The following is an 18402-nucleotide window of genomic DNA, read 5'->3' on the forward strand; positions in this document are numbered from 1 at the left end:
AATCAAGATGAATAGCATAAACACGGATGGAAACCACAGTTTGCTACAATTTTTATGTCAAAACATCAATGAACACCACTGACCACTCGGTGAGTTTCATGGCTTTGAAAACAAACGTTTAGGGTGGTTTTAGGGACAGGTTCACACATGACCATAGGCAGCAGTGTTAAGCCAGGCAGGGAAAGCCAAATTCTCCGAAAATTAGCAATCGTCACTATTTTGGTCTTAGCCACTATATTTTATCATAAACAGCCCAGAAATGTGTCTCAAAGTGCAAAATACCGGACTTCTCTTTTAAGACATTTGGCATAAATTACTTTCACATGTAAACACTAGTGAAAATAGTACACAAGGCTGACAAGCATTTTTGTTATCTGAACATGAATACATTATATAGGCTATCCTTACAGAACAATAGTAATATGTTTAACATGTTTCATAGTACTCAAACACACTTTACATTAGCTAAAAACGATCATAAAATAGATACATACAACATCATTTCCACGTTAAAAGTCGTTACAAGTGATAAGAAACTTTGACATGTATAACACAAATGATTTCATATAAATACACTGTACATAAAACGTAGCTTTCCTCTTACATCATATACAAATACAGCAGCATTATCATAAACAAAACAGAACATTCAATGTGCATTATCTTATGTCCATCCATCACCATTTTTATACATTTATACACTTCATCGTTACTTTACGGTATCGTGTTTCACATTTACTTACTGTATTTATAATACACGTATATAAAAAGTGACGAAACTCTCTCTGGCTTGGACTGACTTATGTATTCACTGATCCACCTTATTCTGTAAATGGTTTTGTCATCACTGAAACTGAATTGCTAAGAAACACGACTTTTCATTTCATTTGGCTTTTATACAGTGAACAAGTTATTTTTGTTGGCAAACTTGAGATGACATTATAGTGTAAAAGCGTTTAAAAAGGTCTGGAGTTTAACTTCAGTATGTGCGTTGGTGAGTTATGGATGAAGTTTTTAAAAGCAGCATAATCTGAACACTTTTTCGCTGATGCACCTGTTCAAAGTGGATGATGATGATAGTTGACGGATGGAGTGGCTCAGAACGGGACAGTCTTTCCAAACACATTGCCATTTTTCTCTTTAAGTTGTGTTTAACACGTAAAAGTGGTCTCGTCTTTCATCCGCACGTCTCCATCTTCTGCCTCAGCTTCAACAACAGCGGCTCCGTTGCCAAGCGGCGCATCACTCAGTGTGCTGCGGAGTGTCACCCGCGTGACACTGAGCGAATGTTTTCTGGGCGTGATGTGATGTGGCCGATGGCACATGACCTCCTTGAACATTTCTCTAAAACGTGTGGACATGAGGTTGTACAGGATGGGATTGACCGCTGAGCTGAGGTAGAAAAACACTCCAGAGATAATGTGCACATACTGGAAAATTTCCCGGTGGCTGTCGGTCCAGTCATTGATGAAACTCCACATGAGGCGGTCCGTGTGAAATGGGGCCCAGCAGATCCCAAAAACCACCACTAAAACAACTGGAAAAACAGCAAAAGAGAGAGAGAAGGAGAAAGAGGAGACATGGGTAGAGGAGATTTATGAGCAGTGCATTTATCGATGTGACCAAAATGCTGTCTGTGCTCTCAATTAAATTGTCCCTTGAGGGGATGTGTGATGCAGAGAATTGTTCTGGGCACATTACCTTTGATTTAAAACTAATGTCAAGACAGGCCATATACTGCTTCCTGCAATCTCCTTCAATGTTTTACACAAGCGACAACCTCCAAGGCTGAAAAATGAAGCCAATTGCAAGTGCCAAAAACTGCAGTTCTTTGAGCAGCCACTTGAGGCTGGCTTCTGAAGCGAGTCAACTCCCATAGAGACCCATGTTAAAATGCCCAACTTTACAGCGGAAATAAACATGCTGACAGCCTGGTACAAAAAACAGTTTCAGTCTCTATAGCTGATTTCAACATTCATGACAACTACACAGGGGGTGATATTTTTATATAACTCACCTGTATATATTTTCTTAAGGCTTAAAGTTACGCATAAGGCGGGGACGACTGAGTAGCAGGCTGTCTGTGAGGCACCACTACAGTCTATATCCCCTTTTACACTGCCTATTCAAGGCAGGAATATCAATCCACTATGCTGCGTTGCCTTGCTGTATATAAGGTATGATCACTGAATGGGGGGACAGAGTGCTCTCGCCTTTAATCCGCCACAGGAGGTAGTAACAGTGCTGAAACAGTGTCTATATAAACAGGAAAGTCTGCGGGACGTTGGGACAACATATTATGCGTGCGACCCAATGCGGGAGATTGAAAAAGTAGTTACTAGCAGTTAGCGGCTAACTCAGAGAAGAAGAACAGTGATGGTAAATGTCTATTATTCCACAGGTCCTGGAGCTCCTTACCTCTGAGCAGAGGATGAGATCAGCTGCCATATAACAGACGGTAAATGATTCTAATTGACACATTAGTGCCTTGGTTGTTGTTTAGAAAGCTCTGCCAAGGCGTATGATATATGTCACACTAGAGACTGACACTCTTGTCTTGCATGCTATGCCTGTCACACCTCTTTTTTTTTTCTGCAAAGCCATGATGCAGTGTATAATCACACAGTGGAGTGGAGTGATGCCACTGTCATTTGGTTTTGTGTAAAAATGCAAAGGAGGCATAAAGAGGGGACTTCATAGTGGCTCTATAGGTCAATCTCTGTATAAAAGAGGCTTATGAGTCAGATCCACACCTCGCTCCTCCACAGCTCCAGGCTTTCATCTAAAAAAAGTAACTGCTGGCTCCAAAAAAAGATGATAACAGCTGAAATCCAATACTCAAGGCCTCAAAGCAGCAGTCCATAAACCAGTGGGTGACATCACAGTTACTACATCCATAATTTTACACAGTCTATGATTTTACATTAGAGACTCAGCTTCAGATGGGCCATAGGAAATGGTTCACTCAGTGTGTTCACTTGACATCAGAGATAATCCATTTATTGTGTTGGTCTGACTAAAACCGGACTTGTAAAATACATGTAAACACACACACTAATTCTGACCGAAATCATACAAAGTCAAACTTCTTAAAGTCAGACTAACACACCCAGATAATGTGAGTTGGAGTCGAAGTCGAAGTATTGCTGTATGTATACAGTCAATTGGACCCAGACTGGCCTAGGTGCTCTGCGCCCCCCAGGCCTTGACCCAGAAGTCGCATGTCATTAAACGCGTAACAGAAGAAGAAGCTGGTAACAACATGGCAAAGGGTACATCCAGAGCCATGCATTTTTGGAAGGACGACATGGACGGAGCTGTAAAGTTGTCCATCATTGTACCAGTTAGCAGTGGCTAACTTGTTTGTTGACTGTTTGGTCTGTGACCTAAAAGGTCAACCGGAAAAAGGTACTCCAGTACTAATGAGATGAAAGGGGGCATATCACTACCTATCGTACCACAGTGGGACATACTTCAGTCAATAAACTGATTCCTCCCCTATGCTTGTATACTGGGACAAGGAGAGTAGTCTAATTAAATGGCCGACTTAGCTGTGCATCTTAATTACTACAGCTTGTTAGGGATGAATGCCAAATTCAGCAGTCATCTCGAATGTTGATGCACTTACATTACCAAAGCAGTTAGACAAAGTCGAGAGTTGGTTTTTATTCAAACAAAACCTGTTACAGCTGTGAATAATTCATTTCTAAAATGTCACTAATCTGTTTTATCTAAGGATCACCATTCACCTGTCTGCCCGTTACACCTGCTCTCCACACTTCCCCTCGTTGCCTGCCCGTGCCAGCTTCATCTCAGCCACCTCCATTCCTCCCAGTGGACCCCTGGACTCCCATTCCTCACCATCTGTTCCGTGTCCTCATCTCTTGTGGCGATAAAACCTCCTTTACATGATTATTCAGTCTGTGCCCTGCGCTTGGGTTTAACTCATGTTCATAACCAAGAGCAATTTTGATTTTTAGGCAAGAAGTAGACCATACTTTTTCTAAATCAAGCTCTACTCTAAATCATTTAATCATGAGTGATTTCCTGTTTTAAGAATATTCTGTGGTATAGTGCATCCAAATGATTATTTTAGGAAATGTATAAGATGTTACAGTATTCGACAGTACATTTTTATGGACCTAATTTCCTGTGGTTTAACAGCAGCTGGCTCTGTTTATAGTGTCATCATCAAATGTAGTTATTACCTCTTGGTATTTGAATTGCCTACCTTCTCTGTGTTTTTCTGACCTTTACGTTTCCAGCCATTTTGCCATATTGATGACAATCTTCATAGATTACTCTGACCTTTTTAAAGGTAGAGAACATGACTCTAAATCTTGCACTTTCTTGACGAGACATTGCCCGATATACGTAGATGTGAGGAGAGTATAAACAAAAATGATGAGTAAATGACTGAATATTCGATCTCAACATCTGCGCCTCTGCAACCAACCAGGCATCTGGGAGCATATAAACCAAGGTCAGAGCATTAAATTAAGATAAGGTATAGATTTATCCCTTTACACAGCTCATCCTTATGCACCATGAAAGACATTCACCTCTACATTTGCTTCACCTTCACCTTTGACAGATATAAAATCAAGTGAGGGCAACATCATTGAGGTCTAAGCCTGTTAGATCTGAAGGTGTCTGTGTTTTATATGAAAGAAACTGGATACTATGATCAGCATGTTTGACGCCACCTTTCATCATATTTATTCATGCGCATAAGCAAATTTTAAGCATCAGTAAAATATGTTGCTTGGAAATGTAATTGCACACTCAACAGCGTATCAGTGTTTGCACAGAAAATATCTACAAAATGTTCACTTTGAAATATTTGATTATTCCATAAAATACAAATTGATGCAGTAGCCTCATTTAAGCAATAAATGCTTATATATGTGAATAAAAATAACTCTCAAAATGTTTCACCATTACTTTTCTCCAAACAAAGTGATTGACTGATTGTTTAAGTACTACATTTATCTGAACTTTGCCCTCCACATGGCCAGATTGGTTCTTGCCGCACTGGCCTCCCTATGATGCTCTATGTGAAGGATTTTCCATTTCTCATAGCAAATAAATGCAAACCGATGACTCCACCCAGGGCTGCTGCTGGCCATTTAGATGCCCTAAGTGTAACTGCTGCGTCTGAGTAAGCCCTGCATTGATAGTGATGACAGCAAGACCACAAAGACGTTTCTGTCCCATTGTTGAATGCAGGTATGTTTTAATGAGCTTGAGTTTCAGAGAACTTCACTCAACAGGACGTAGCTACCGTAACGTCACCCATTGGTTTGTGGGATCCCATTTTGAAGCCTTGAGTTCGGTATTACGGCCATCGCCATCTTTTCATTGTAAGCGCCGTGGGTGTGTGTGAAGGAGTAGAACAGTCCAACCTGCTCTGGGTGAAGTCTGAACACACATCAGTCAGCCATTTCATCCGCTCAATGCCCCCTCCAAGCTATACTCTCTCCTCCTCTCTTTTTTCCCAACCAGAAGAACTACCAGCTGCCCGAGCAGCACCAACTAGCGGAAATACGTGATACCAGAACATCTTAACATTACTATACTGACAAAATATGTGTACACAAGATGGTACATTTCAATCCAATATATTGTAAACCTAAGTTTGTACTATTATGTTTACATCACACAGTTGGCTTCATTTTTTTAGTTCTGGAGACTTTGCGTGTCTATAGCTAGTTAGGTGGTGGTTCCTATTTTGAATATACGCAGCAAGCCTCCAGGAACAGCTCTGGGCTGTGAGATGATTTTGGAACAGTGGCCTCATTTGGCAGTGCACATAGATTGTAAAAATAATGGACGTAGCTACTGTGACATCACGCACTGGTTTGTGGACTTCAACTTTGAAGCCTCGAGTTCAGCATTTTGGCTGTTGCCATCTTGGTTTTTGGAGCCAGAAGTGACACACAGTTGGATGTGAGGGTGGAGCTGTGCAGGAGTGAGGGGTCTGACTCATGGACTGTGGCGAAGCTTTGCAACTTGTTTGTCATTTAAAGTGACCCCACCCATAATCAGGCATAACTTTAAGCCTTAATAAATTGTAAATGAGTAAATTGTATGAAATTCATCCCCCATATAATTAAAAATGTGAAATTACCTATAGAGACCAACTGTATTTTTTTTTGTGTGTGTGTGTGTGTGTGTGTTTTGTACCAGGCTGTAAACATGTTTATTTCTGCTATAAAGTTAGGCATTTTAACATGGGGGTCTATGGGGATTAACTCACTTCTGGAGCCAGCCTCAAGTGGCCATTCAGGGAACTGCAGTTTCTAGCACTTCCACGTTGGCTTCATTTTTCAGTCCTGGAGGTTGCTGCTTGGTAGTGCAATGTCATGTGATACACACTAGCCCTTCCTAGTCTACCAAAATGGCACCTCTTACTGGTATTGGCCTAAAAACTCAACTGTCTGGCTCTAACTGTCCCATGAACAGATTTGCGTACAGGTGAGTTAGGTACAAAACTTTAGGTAAGATTTAAGGCAAGACTTGTTTGATACTCACACAACATTTTGGTGACCTGCCGGCGACGTGCTTTCTGCTGCTGTGTTCGGATGTTACAGAAGCTGTCCTGTCCGAAACCCGTCTTCGCCTCCAGTGTCTGACGCATCTTCTCCTGCTTCAGCTGCAGCCCTATGAGCATGTAGAGGGCACTGATGGTGAGCATGGGCAGCATGAAAAATAGCAAGGTGGTCACCTGGATGGTCAGGTTGTACATCCAGCGTGGTTTCACCAATGTACAGATCGCTGAGTCAGGGATCTCAACAGTTATGTTCCCATCGGGGCCACTGAGGCGACTGTGAAGGACGTCGATCCCGTGCAGACTTGTGTTTGGCAAAGCACATAACACAGACACACCCCACACTGTAAGGATGACCCGCTTGGCATGGGTGCGCGTTACGACGTACTTTGCACGAAGCGGGTGCACCACAGCGATGTAACGCTCCACACTCAGCGCTGTAACGTTGAGGATAGACGCCAGACAAACAGTCTCGAATAGGAATGTTTTAAAGTAGCAGCCGCCCTTCCCCAGGAGGAAGGGGTAGTTCTGCCATAGCTCATACAGCTCTAACGGCATGCCGAGCAGCAGCACCAGCAGGTCTGACACCGCCAGGCTGAACAGGTAGTAGTTTGTTGGCGTCCACATCACTTTGTTGCGTGCAATTACAGTGCACGTCAACACATTCCCCACCACACCTACCAGGAAGATGACCAGGTAGATGAGGCAGATGGGGAGGAACACAGTTGATCGACGAGGCCCCAGATATTTCTCCAGGTACCCTTTCTCTGTTAGACATGCATCATCCATTTCGATGTGGCTTCCGTTTACCACAGAGGTCAGATTGACACACTTTTCCTCCGGAGGACAAAGCCAACTGCCCTTTTCAGCCGTTAGATCAAAAGAGCAGTTGTAAGCTGACATCCTGCTGCAGTCGTCAGAGTCTCTGTCTAAGAAAAAACAGATCAAACAGACATCATAGTAACTGCCATTTTAGAACTAAAGTTTTGAACACAATTGAAGTAAAGATAAAAGTGATGATATCTATACAACATCGATTTATAATCATAGTTTAACAGGGATCAAAGTTTTGTTGAATACTGTGAATGTACGTATGTCAGCACAAATGAGGAGTTGTTTCACATCTTGACATTCAGCTCTTGTCATCATGTTTCCTGACCACTGTTTCTGCTAATGAGTTTTGAATTGGCTACTGTGAACAGAAGACTGATTGATTGAATGAGCTTGAATTGCCATCTGTTTCCTGCCCTTGTAGTAGAACTCAAAGTCTTGGTTCTTCAAACACAAACACTTCAGAATTTTCTCGAAACTTATGGCAACGTAACCATCAGAGAAAATCTTGTTGACGCCGGCTGCTACTCTTTAACATACAGTAAATATTCTTGTATTATCAATGTATGAAATCATAAGGTTTAAAGTTACAGCTTTAAAGCTTTAAAGCTTGAAAGCTTGTGTCTTCGTATATGCTGGAACTGTCACTACATCCACACAGTAGTGCATTAGACAGATAGTTTGTGAAATAAATCAAGTTCCTTGTTCTCCTTGTAATGCTTCTAATGGCATTTATATGCAACAAAAACAATGAGAATGTCAATCATGTCAACCACTGCTTGTGAACTGTCAAACTATGTCAAATATGAATTAAAATTCTGTTACTGCATTGCAAGAAACAGGGAAGGGGCCATTGGCGCCCCTACTTTACTTAAAGTTGAAGACCACTGTATAGCGGCCGGAGTGATTCCATTGCAAGATCCTTTCTAGTTTTTTCTTAAGTTGGTGGAGACCAAAACAGAGCTTAGAGGGGAGTAAATATTGGACTTACTACATTTGCCTGAAACAAGAATCCAAATTAATGCAAACTTAGTTCTATGTCAGTGTTTGACATACAGCTTGTTGCATGCTCCCAAGTGGCCAGACAAAAAGATTGATTAATGCATGTTTAAAATGGATTTCAAATATACAGTTCTATTTTTAAAAAAGGGGGTCGGTAATTTCCTAAAACAGCTGTGCACGTAGTATTTGGCAATGGTGGTCTACAACACAGAGAAATGAGCAAATTTAATGTACATAGGATCAATTTGTTGTTATTTTTGTTTTTTGCAGCAAATTTCCTGACACTTAAAAATACAGAATCACTTGTTTTAGCATTTTTTTTAACTGTCCAGTCAGTGGAAATGTTTCACTGACAGTAGCACACGTGAATGGGATCATTGCACTTATATAGACTCCAATAACTGGTCTTTTGTGATAACCATCATTCGATCACCTTGACCCTCCAACACTCAGTGGGTGGAAATGAGCAGTGGGCTCTTCCTCTTGTGTGAGTCAGTACCTTATGAATGGCACTGACGCTGAACTGAGTTTTTGTTTCTAGTAGGAAGCTCCATTCTATAAACTGTACACCGTGTACTCAGAGCACTGCCATAAGAGCAAAGTGGCCCAGGACTATAGGTGTAACAGTATTTTGTACGTTGTGTCACATCCTGTGAGGAACTAGATTCTTCTTCTTTATAATTCAGTTCATTACTCATCTGGAGCAGAGTGTCTGTGCTGTGCAAACACAGTTACACGCGTTTACATCCGGAAGTTGCCCACCACAAGTCTGATCTGTTTGCACCTTAGCAGCTGTACTGTGACTTGCTTAAAGTGATAGATAGTGTGTCAGACTTTTTCTTCTCAACCAGCAGATCGTCCAGGGACATACCATTTCCAACCAAGATATTATTCGGCAAAATCAAATTGTAGAACTGTTGTATGTACACTTTGGTCATGTATATTAAACACATGAGATACAACATGTTATTTACAGAGCGTGGATTTTGTCACATTTAGACAGAAACCAGGCTGCCTGGTCTTTGTGCTAAGCTAAGCTAATCACCTGCGGGGTATAGAGTGCTCCAGGGATGATGTTTTTCTGTAGGCTGACATGGAAGTTAGTGTCATCCTGAGAGTTTTCCATTGGATTTTGGATTATTGCTGATAATAAGCTGTGGTAAACAACAGTTCATGATACTTACATGTTTTGTTCAACAAGATAATCTTGCTAATGAACACCAATTTCATGATTTTTGAAGCCTAATTACATTTGCCAGAAGTAAAAAGCTAACATTAGACTTTGAACGAACTACACCGCAGATGCATGACTAAAGGCTGCCACCACAACGAGGCTGTAAAGTCGGGTTCGAGGTGGTGACATTCTGTAGTCTCATTGAGCCACTTGTTAGCAACCGGCTTTTTTAAGATACATAAAAGCTTCAAAATTCACAAGTCAGGTATTTACTGACGTATTTTATGTTGTAGAACAAAACATGAATGCCTATAAAGTTTGTGTTAGCCACAGAACTTACTTTGGGCATCTGACCAAAAACCCTTTAGAATTAGAAATAAAGGGCCCCATTTAGATGGTCTAAAACGCGAAGCGCCAGGAATGCGGCGCATGGGTGTGTCCCAGTCACTTGCTAGTTAGACAGCGCATTTTTAGACTGTGCGCCATGGCAGAGAGTCTAAAAGGGTTGGACTTACTCTGTGAATTAGTAATGGGTGTGTTTTGGGCGTATCATTCAATAAGCCAATCAGAGTGTCACCTCTCATTCCCTTTAAAAGAGGCGTGATTGGAGCGCATGGCGGAGAGCTAATTAGATGGCAGACCTACCAACTAGAAAGAGTGAGCGTTTTACAGCTGAGGAGACGGATCTCCTCATGCAGGAGGTGAAGGCCCCTCAGAACCAGATCTACGGGGACAGCAGACAGGCACCCAAGCTCCCCGAGGTAAGGCAGGCATGGGATCACTAATACAAGAAAGATCTTACTGAATATCTGTGGAATATTATTCAAACCTTTTTTCATCATATAACAGAGCACAGCTGTCAGGACAGCCGCGGAGCTCCCCAAGATCCTGCAGCTAGGACCTGTTCAGCGTTTTCTCCCCCACCCACTTTTGTTAATTGTTTTCACATGTTTCCTAGAGCTGTGTTCTGCCTCTTATTTGCATGTGTGTCCTCTCTACACTCAGATAACAATATAATAATATAATATAATGTAGCCTAGTAGCCTATATAATGTAGCCTAGTATAACATGTTAAAATAAATGCAATGTGTGGGCTTTGGTTTTCAATCAAAAAAATTATTGATTGGTCAGATAATTTCAAAATTTCATTTGTCATTATTACAAATTATGATGATCATTATTACTGCGATTAGATCATTCTGATTAATGACTGACCATTAAGACGTGTTTCTGATCAATATTTTAATGTGCACAATAATAACCTTTCACATTGTAATCATATTTTTATTTGTTATCTTTTACATATGTGTGGCTGCTCCGTGTGTGTCTGAGCAGTGCACGGGCGTTGTGCACCCGCCTAGAGACGCATATTACTAACTTGTTTAAAAGCGAAATACTGCGCCATTGACTTTAGACCAGGTTTTTGTTGGTCACTGGCGCATTTGCTTTTTACGTCATCTAACTAGCAACGCGCCATGACTGCGCCTGACCACTCCTCATTTATAGACCAACACACCCAGAGAAGCGCAAGTTCATTTGCTAGTTAGACAACGAGGGCGCCGGGTGTGAAAATGACAACTGCGCCTGCATCTAAATAGCAATGACACTTGCGACATGGATTATGTGCCCTCCGCCGTCCGCTTTAGACCATCTAAATAGGGCCCAAACTTTGAGATGAGGCTACCAGGAGGGCTAAAATGCTAAGTCATTTCCGGGTTTCAGGACTCATTCCTGGGGCACTCAATAGCCCCAAATTTACAGCACAGACATGATAGTGGTAGTAATCTTTTCATTTCACCCGAAAACTCCGAAAAATGTTAAACTGTTCCTTCTAGGCCACCTTAATCTTGATAATAAGGGCATGCCTGCACTGGTCTTTCACTAAGCCTGTCCAGATTTGTCGTGCCAGTCTGGTGCTCAAACTGCAACCTTGGTTTGTAAATTCATAACATAAAGGACATATAATTATGCATACAGAGGAACTGCTTTGGCTTTTGAAAGACTTGAGCTGACAAAGGAGAAATAAAACTGGTCAATTAGCTGAATATAAATTTCTAACTCGGAGGTCAAATGTAACATTATTTACATTTTTCCAAATGAGAACCGGATAATGAGAAAGACAGGAAAACATTTTCCTGCCAGTTTAATGAATGACTGTTGATGACAAGCGGGAAAACACAACAATGGTTTTTCCATACATTTACATACATAAGTCAGCGGTCTATTTCATGAGGATGCCTTTGTGCCCAGACAGAAGAAGAATCAGTGGTTAGGCATGTTGTCCATGTACATCTACTGCATCACAGTGAATAGCACTCCATACACCATTTCCCTGTGGCTTTAGAGTGCAGCCATTACTGTGCCGTGAATTACTTATTTAGTCAATAGGATTTTCATACTATAGCCCCAGGAGGCGGAACATCTTTTAAAATTATACTCGCATCTTCTTTAGATTGAAAACTCAGAGACAAGCTTGAAGAGTAGGATGCAGGAGCACATTAGCACACTGTTCAGTGCATATTTCAAAAAAATTACATAGTTTGCTTTATAAAAAATACATCTGTTACTGTTATGAATATTTCAGACCTGCAGGATACATTATCGACAGTGGATGTGATGTGTTTACGGACAACACATCTTCCTAATGAGCATTCTGCAAGTCATATTGCTAATATTTTGGTTTTGATTTAGTCTTATTTTCACGCAAAAGACATGTAGTAATTTATTTTCAAATGCAATCTAAACAACAGAGTGCTTAACTATAAATGATTAGATACGCCCTCACTCATTTCAAACAATCATCCATTAGAGCATGTGTTTTGATGCTTCCAAAGTTAGTTAACTGCTGTGCCCACCTGACAGTCATGACGTTCCAGGGTGGCTGGCTGAAAAAGGATTTCACACCATTGTGTTTGATTGCCTGTTGGCCACAGACAAAAATCTCCCGGGTTGTGTGGTAGATTATGATTTATTGATTACCAGTGGTGAATTTCTCTGCTGTAAAATGTAATGATTCAAAGGCAGTGGGGAGCTACAGCACTTACATGCACAGCAAAACCTCTGTATCAAATAACTACATGCAATGCCCCTATATTGCTGTAAGCACACAACAGCTTTTTTTCCAGGTACACAGCAGCTTTCACTTGAAGTAAATGCTGTAAAATGCAGGACTTTAAAGTGACTTTGTCTTTGCAAGTCCTTAGAGTTTACAGCCAATTGCAAACAGTACAGTACCACAATCCAGTGATGAGAGACAGCTTTGGCGTTTGGGTAACTACAAACTTAGCAGCATACGTGACAGCAGCTTTCACTCCAGCTCCACATCTATATCTAGTCAACAACTGTTAACCCCCTCATATCAGAAGAAAATATCCATCACTGTGAACAGAGGGCAAGACATCTTTCTGTTCTCCTGGAAGCCAAGGAAGTAATGTGGCAAATGGCTGACTGTTGAAAAATACAACAAGAGATGGAGAAAGTGATGCCCAGCCTGCCACAGTTCTCGTCCCTGGAGTGTTTTTTCTCTTTCTTCAGAATGACGCCATGAATAATCCACATCACATACCAAAATAACAACCATCTTTTGCGTCGAAATCAAGATGACACTGCGTCCTATGGGAGTCAAAAATGACTTTGTGGGAGTAAATGTGTTTTAGTGCTTACTTTCACTCGCTTGTGTTTCTTTGCAGTCAAGTGTAGTCTGAAGGAAATGTGCACAACTTGAATGTGGATTTTCTCAGGTGCTTCTCTTTGCTCATAAGTTATTTTAAGCTTTCACTTTAATAACACTGCAATCATTCTCATCACTCGAGGCACTGACGTTGCAGACTATGAGCACGTTGTACCTTTAATGACTTCAGCTGAGATTTGTAATGCCTCTTAACAATTATGCCTCCTAAGATGAGGGCTTTCTGTCACTGACATTTTCTTCTTTGCTCAGATATGCTTATTTATTAAGATTTTCTGTTGTAGTAAACTTAAAAGCAGAAGGAGGAAAAAGAGTCTTGGAGAGCATTGACATACTACAAAAGGCATTTGTGTTGAAACTAAGAATATGTATTTACATCGTATGTTTGTTTGTTTTTTTGGCTGAATGCGCCACCAGGACACTGAGTGAGTTTGCACTTAGAAAGGTAGAATCAAATAACATTGCAATTTTTAACAGAGATCCATTTTTCTCTTCATTCTTGTCTAGATCCTGCACTCTAATAAAATGTTAGGGGTTTTACCTCAATGGATTTTTCCCCCCCAATCCTGTTATCCTGAACTTGGCAGTGGCTTTAACATACACACACCACTTTGTTATATGAAGATGACCTACTAGACACAAATTAGATTCTGTGATGTCCCCTAAGCAAATTTTACTTTGTTGGTTTCCCACACAAATACTTAAATGTCGCTGAATATGCACTGTCCCTGATGGAAAACATAAATGTATATAGTTATATGTCGATGCAACGTTACAATAGAATGTTATTATAATCAGTATCCACATAAAGTAGAAAATAGCTGTTTAGTAAGTCACTGCATGTTCATTTCAATAACATTGTTAAAACAATTCTAGCCATGAAAAAGAGAGTTAAAAAGGCTAAATTACAAAAGAATAAATTGGTTGATTTCATTGTGCTACACATCAGGATCCTCTAAAACATGGAGTGATTTCTATGACAGTTGCTATGCGTTACAATGACTTTTCCCTGCTTTCCAAAGAGCATAAATCTTCTTACCTCTGGTGTGCTCCCTTGTTATTCCCTGGTGTAAATACAGATCGGTGTCTTGAGTGGAGTCGGTACAATGTGCTGCTCTCTCAGTCCACTCTCCTCCTGGTCTGTCGCTCTCTCCTCAAGCTTCACTTACTATCACACACATACATACGATACACACACACACACACACACACACACACACACACACACAACAGCATGCTGTCTCTCTGTCATTCTCCCTCACCTTCATCCTCTCTGTATCACCAATTCAAACCTTTTACATTCAGAATTCTGCCCACATGTACTAGTATAATTATTGGGATGTCAATATGGTAATGGCATGAGCTATGTGCCTTTCACAGTGACACATCACCCCCTCACTGCTGAGAGCAATATATATATATATATATATATATATATATATATATATATATATATGCATTAGTACTTAACTGAGCTTCACATCTTACGGTTTGAATTTCTTGTATTCTTCTTCTATGTCATTTTTCCTGGTGAGGGGAACAGCAGTTGCCTGTTTTTCTCCTATACATGAGGCTGGATCTCCTGGCTGAAAAGTAGTAATTACCATGCTAGCAAACGCGACTGTCTCCCTTTGTCTCGTGTACTTCTGCAGCCCCAGAAAGAAGAAGGATCTGTCAGTACAGGCAGTCACAGGAGATGGACTGGAAGCCATTACTATCATGTGGCTCAAGAGCATTGCGACTCGCTGCAGGAAACCCAGTACATCACACTTTTTATGAAGGTGCTCCAGGCATGGGGAGAAGAAGACTTGATAGCCCTGCAGCAAGTTTTCCAGACGGCTGGACCATCAGTCTGCACCTGCTGGACCTAACTGGCCTTTCCTCGATACATTAAGCATCTACATCACCCTGAAGAAAATGACTGAACACAGATGGAGGTGTTCGAGAAGGTAATGACAACTTGTGGGTGGGACGTGCCAAAGCCACCAAAAATGTCTAAGAATGCCTAGAGCACTGAGGCTGCACACCTCCAGACCATTTCTATCAGTCTCACCTTGCACCAAGCATCTCCATCTCCACACACAGCAATCCAGGAGTGATGGTGGTGTGCATGATATGAGCACCACAGAAAAGCAAGTCCAGTGGTAGAAAGGATTGGCAAGTGACCCCAATCTCCTACCTCATCAAAAATGGACCTACCAAGTGCCACTGCGGATCTGATGGGGTAGATATTCAGCTTTGACAGACTCTAGTTCTATGCAATCAGTTATTCATGATGCCCTGTATAACCAGGGATATTGTTAGAGATTTTGTCTCATGTTTTTAGATAATCTTTGGTTAGCCTTCCACTCTGTAATTTGGGGCTGATTGATTGGCCTCTCTGGGGTAATAGGCCATAAAGAGAAAGCACAATCACAACAGGTGGGTAACTGTAAATGTGCTGTGCCCGCTGATGACACACAGCTGGCTGACGTTGCTTCTGTGGGGGAGGGGAAAGAGCTGGAAGTGTTGGCAGAGAGCCCTGTTCATAATTGTCTCCTATGGAAGATTGTTCATTGGAGCAGCATCACAGTAATTTACATAACATCCACTTACCTTCACATTGTTTTGGCACAAGATGGACTATATACACTTTATTATGTACACCTTGCTAGTACCTGGTTGGACTCACTTTTGCCCTCAGAGCTGCCTTAATTCGTCATGGCATAGATTCAACAAGGTGCTGGAAACATTCCTTAGAGATTTTGGTCCATATTGACATGATAACGTCACACAGTTGCTGCAGATTTGTCGGCTGCACATCCATGATGAGAATCTCCCGTTCCACCACATCCCAAAGGTGCTCTATTGGATTGAGATCTGGTGACTGTGGAGGCCATTGGAGTACAGTGAACTCATTGTCATGTTCAAGAAACCAGTTTGAGATGATTTGAGCTTTGTGACATGGTGCGTTATCCTGCTGGAAGTAGCCATCAGAAGATGGGTACACTGTGGTCATAAAGGGATGGACACGGTCAGCAACAATACTCAGGTAGGCTGTGGTGTTTAAACCATGCTCAGTTGGTACTAAGGGGCCCAAAGTGTGCCAAGAAAATATCCCCCACACCATTACACCACCACCAGCAGCCTGAACCGTTGATACAAGGCAGGATGGATCCATGCTTTCATGTTGTTTACACCAAATTCTGACCCTACCATCTGAATGTGGCAGCAGAAATCCAGACTCATCAGACCAGGCAACGTTTTTCCAATCTTCTATTGTCCAGTTTTGGTGAGCCTGTGTGAACTGTAGCCTCAGTTTCCTGTTGTTAGCTGACAGGAGTGGCACCTGGTGTGGTCTTCTGCTGCTGTAGCCCATCTGCTTCAAGGTTGGACGTGTTGTTGGTTCAGAGATGGTCTTCTGCAGACCTTGGTTGTAACGAGTGGTTATCTGAGTTACTGTTGCCTTTCTATCATCTTGAACCAGTCTGGCCATTCTCCTCTGACCTCTGGCACCAACAAGGCATTTTCACCCAGAGAACTGCTGCTCACTGGATATTTTCTGTTTGTCGGACCATCCTCTGTAAACCCTAGAGATGGTTGTGTGTGAAAATCCCAGTAGATCAGCAGTTTCTGAAATACTCAGACCAGCCCGTCTGGCACCAACAACCACACCATGTTCAAAGTCACTTAAATCACCTTTCTTCCCCATTCTGACGCTTGGTTTGAACTTCAGCAGATTGTCTTGACCATGTCTACATGCCTAAATGCTGCCATGTGATTGGCTGATCAGCTATTTGTGTTAATGAGCACTTGAACAGGTGTACCTAATGAAGTGGTGGGTGGAGTTGGGACTTTCAGACTTGTGAGGATATCAGTCAGTTGGCCAGAAAGCCATGAGGAAATGGTTTTCAAGGCAGGTCATATTCACCAAATGTTCTTGTCCAATGCAAGTCCTTTCTGTCAGGCACACTGCACGAGGTGTGCAGATTAATGGGTGCCTGTTAAAAGAAGAGTGGTATTTATCATCCTAAAACAGATTGCCTGGTAGAGAAAAAACAGAATGGGGTAGATCAGCTCTATACCATACCGTCCTTCTCAAAAGATGGATGGGACCGATGTCTTTGCTGTACCCTTAAACCATCTCACTGATCAAGACAGCAGACATGGAAACATTGGAGCATGTAGAAATTACTCCAACAATGATGGATTAGCTAGTATATATGTTAAAAGCAAAAGAGTAGAGGTGCCAGCTGCCCTCCTCGTACACAAGTCTGATTTTGTGAGTGGATTTCCATATGGCCCTGGCCTGAATTCAGTGTGATATTGGTTAGTGGAGATATTATGGCTCATAGCTGCAGTATCAAGGTTGCCAAGGGCAGGTGCCTCTCCCAGAGATAAGCCTTTGGGGTTCGTCCAAGGTCATAATTTTGTAACATTGACAAATAAGCGAATATTTGATCTCACTCAGAGATGCCCAAGAACACAGTTGACTAAGCAGTGCCACAAGCTTTTAAGAATGTACCAATTAGTTTGATTGCTTTGGCCTTCTGAAACAATTTAGTCCCCTCCCTCTTGAGAGGGAGGCAGCAGGGTCTGGCACAGTGCTGCAGGCACAGCTCCTGACAATTAATAATTAGTGCTGTTGTCCTTTTATCTTTCCAGCTGTGAGACTGGAGCACACCAGTAGTATAACCCCTGGCCCAGAAAAGGCGTAAATGACCCCAGCGATTTTAATTTCTTTCCCAGCTTGTGTTAACAGCATTTTTTAGTTGCCTTATTATCATACCAGTGTGCACAACCCTTTACCTGTGTCCACAGAAGAGAGTAAATATTAGAACAAATAAGTATCTGGGTATATGAGGACAAGTCCTTATAGACTTGCTGTTGCAAGCAGGTCTTCGAGATTCTTTTCTTAACAATAGGCTTTGAAACAAATCCTTATAAACTGTATTACAGTGGTTCAAAATGTAGGAACTGTAAGAGAAGAACGCGTGAACAGTTGGATCCACACTTGGAATGCTTTTATTTTTTTGATATGGTTCTTTGGAGCTGAGTCAGATGAGCGATCAATATCAATTTCATCTCTGGGCAGCAGAGACTGGTCCAACATGCATTCAGCTCAGAGCTCTATCCTTCTTCTTTTAAAAAGAAATGCACAAGCGAGACTGTTGCTGT

At 41.6% G+C, this 18402-nt stretch overlaps 1 protein-coding gene across 1 annotated transcript; it reads right to left on the minus strand.

Moving 5' to 3' along the window:
* Positions 1-251: 251 nt before the first annotated feature.
* On the minus strand, positions 252-14391 carry nmur1a (neuromedin U receptor 1a). The gene is made up of 3 exons (XM_050055778.1): positions 14285-14391; positions 6535-7479; positions 252-1537 (listed from the first exon to the last, which is right to left on the minus strand). Exons 2-3 carry the CDS (start codon positions 7451-7453, stop codon positions 1152-1154), a joined length of 1305 nt encoding a protein of 434 aa, XP_049911735.1. The 5' UTR covers positions 7454-7479; positions 14285-14391; the 3' UTR covers positions 252-1151.
* Positions 14392-18402: the final 4011 nt, after the last annotated feature.

The sequence above is a fragment of the Epinephelus moara genome, chromosome 10, assembly GCF_006386435.1.
Source record: "Epinephelus moara isolate mb chromosome 10, YSFRI_EMoa_1.0, whole genome shotgun sequence".
Classification (NCBI taxonomy): Eukaryota; Metazoa; Chordata; class Actinopteri; order Perciformes; family Serranidae; genus Epinephelus; species Epinephelus moara.

Excerpts from the sequence above, each read along its gene's own strand:
- nmur1a (XM_050055778.1), bottom strand. The coding sequence starts at position 7,453 with ATGTCAGCTTACAACTGCTCTTTTGATCTAACGGCTGAAAAGGGCAGT. Across the intron at positions 1,538-6,534 it reads GCAGGTCACCAAAATGTTGT|TTGTTTTAGTGGTGGTTTTT; the intron begins GTGAGTATCAAA and ends CTGTTTTTCCAG.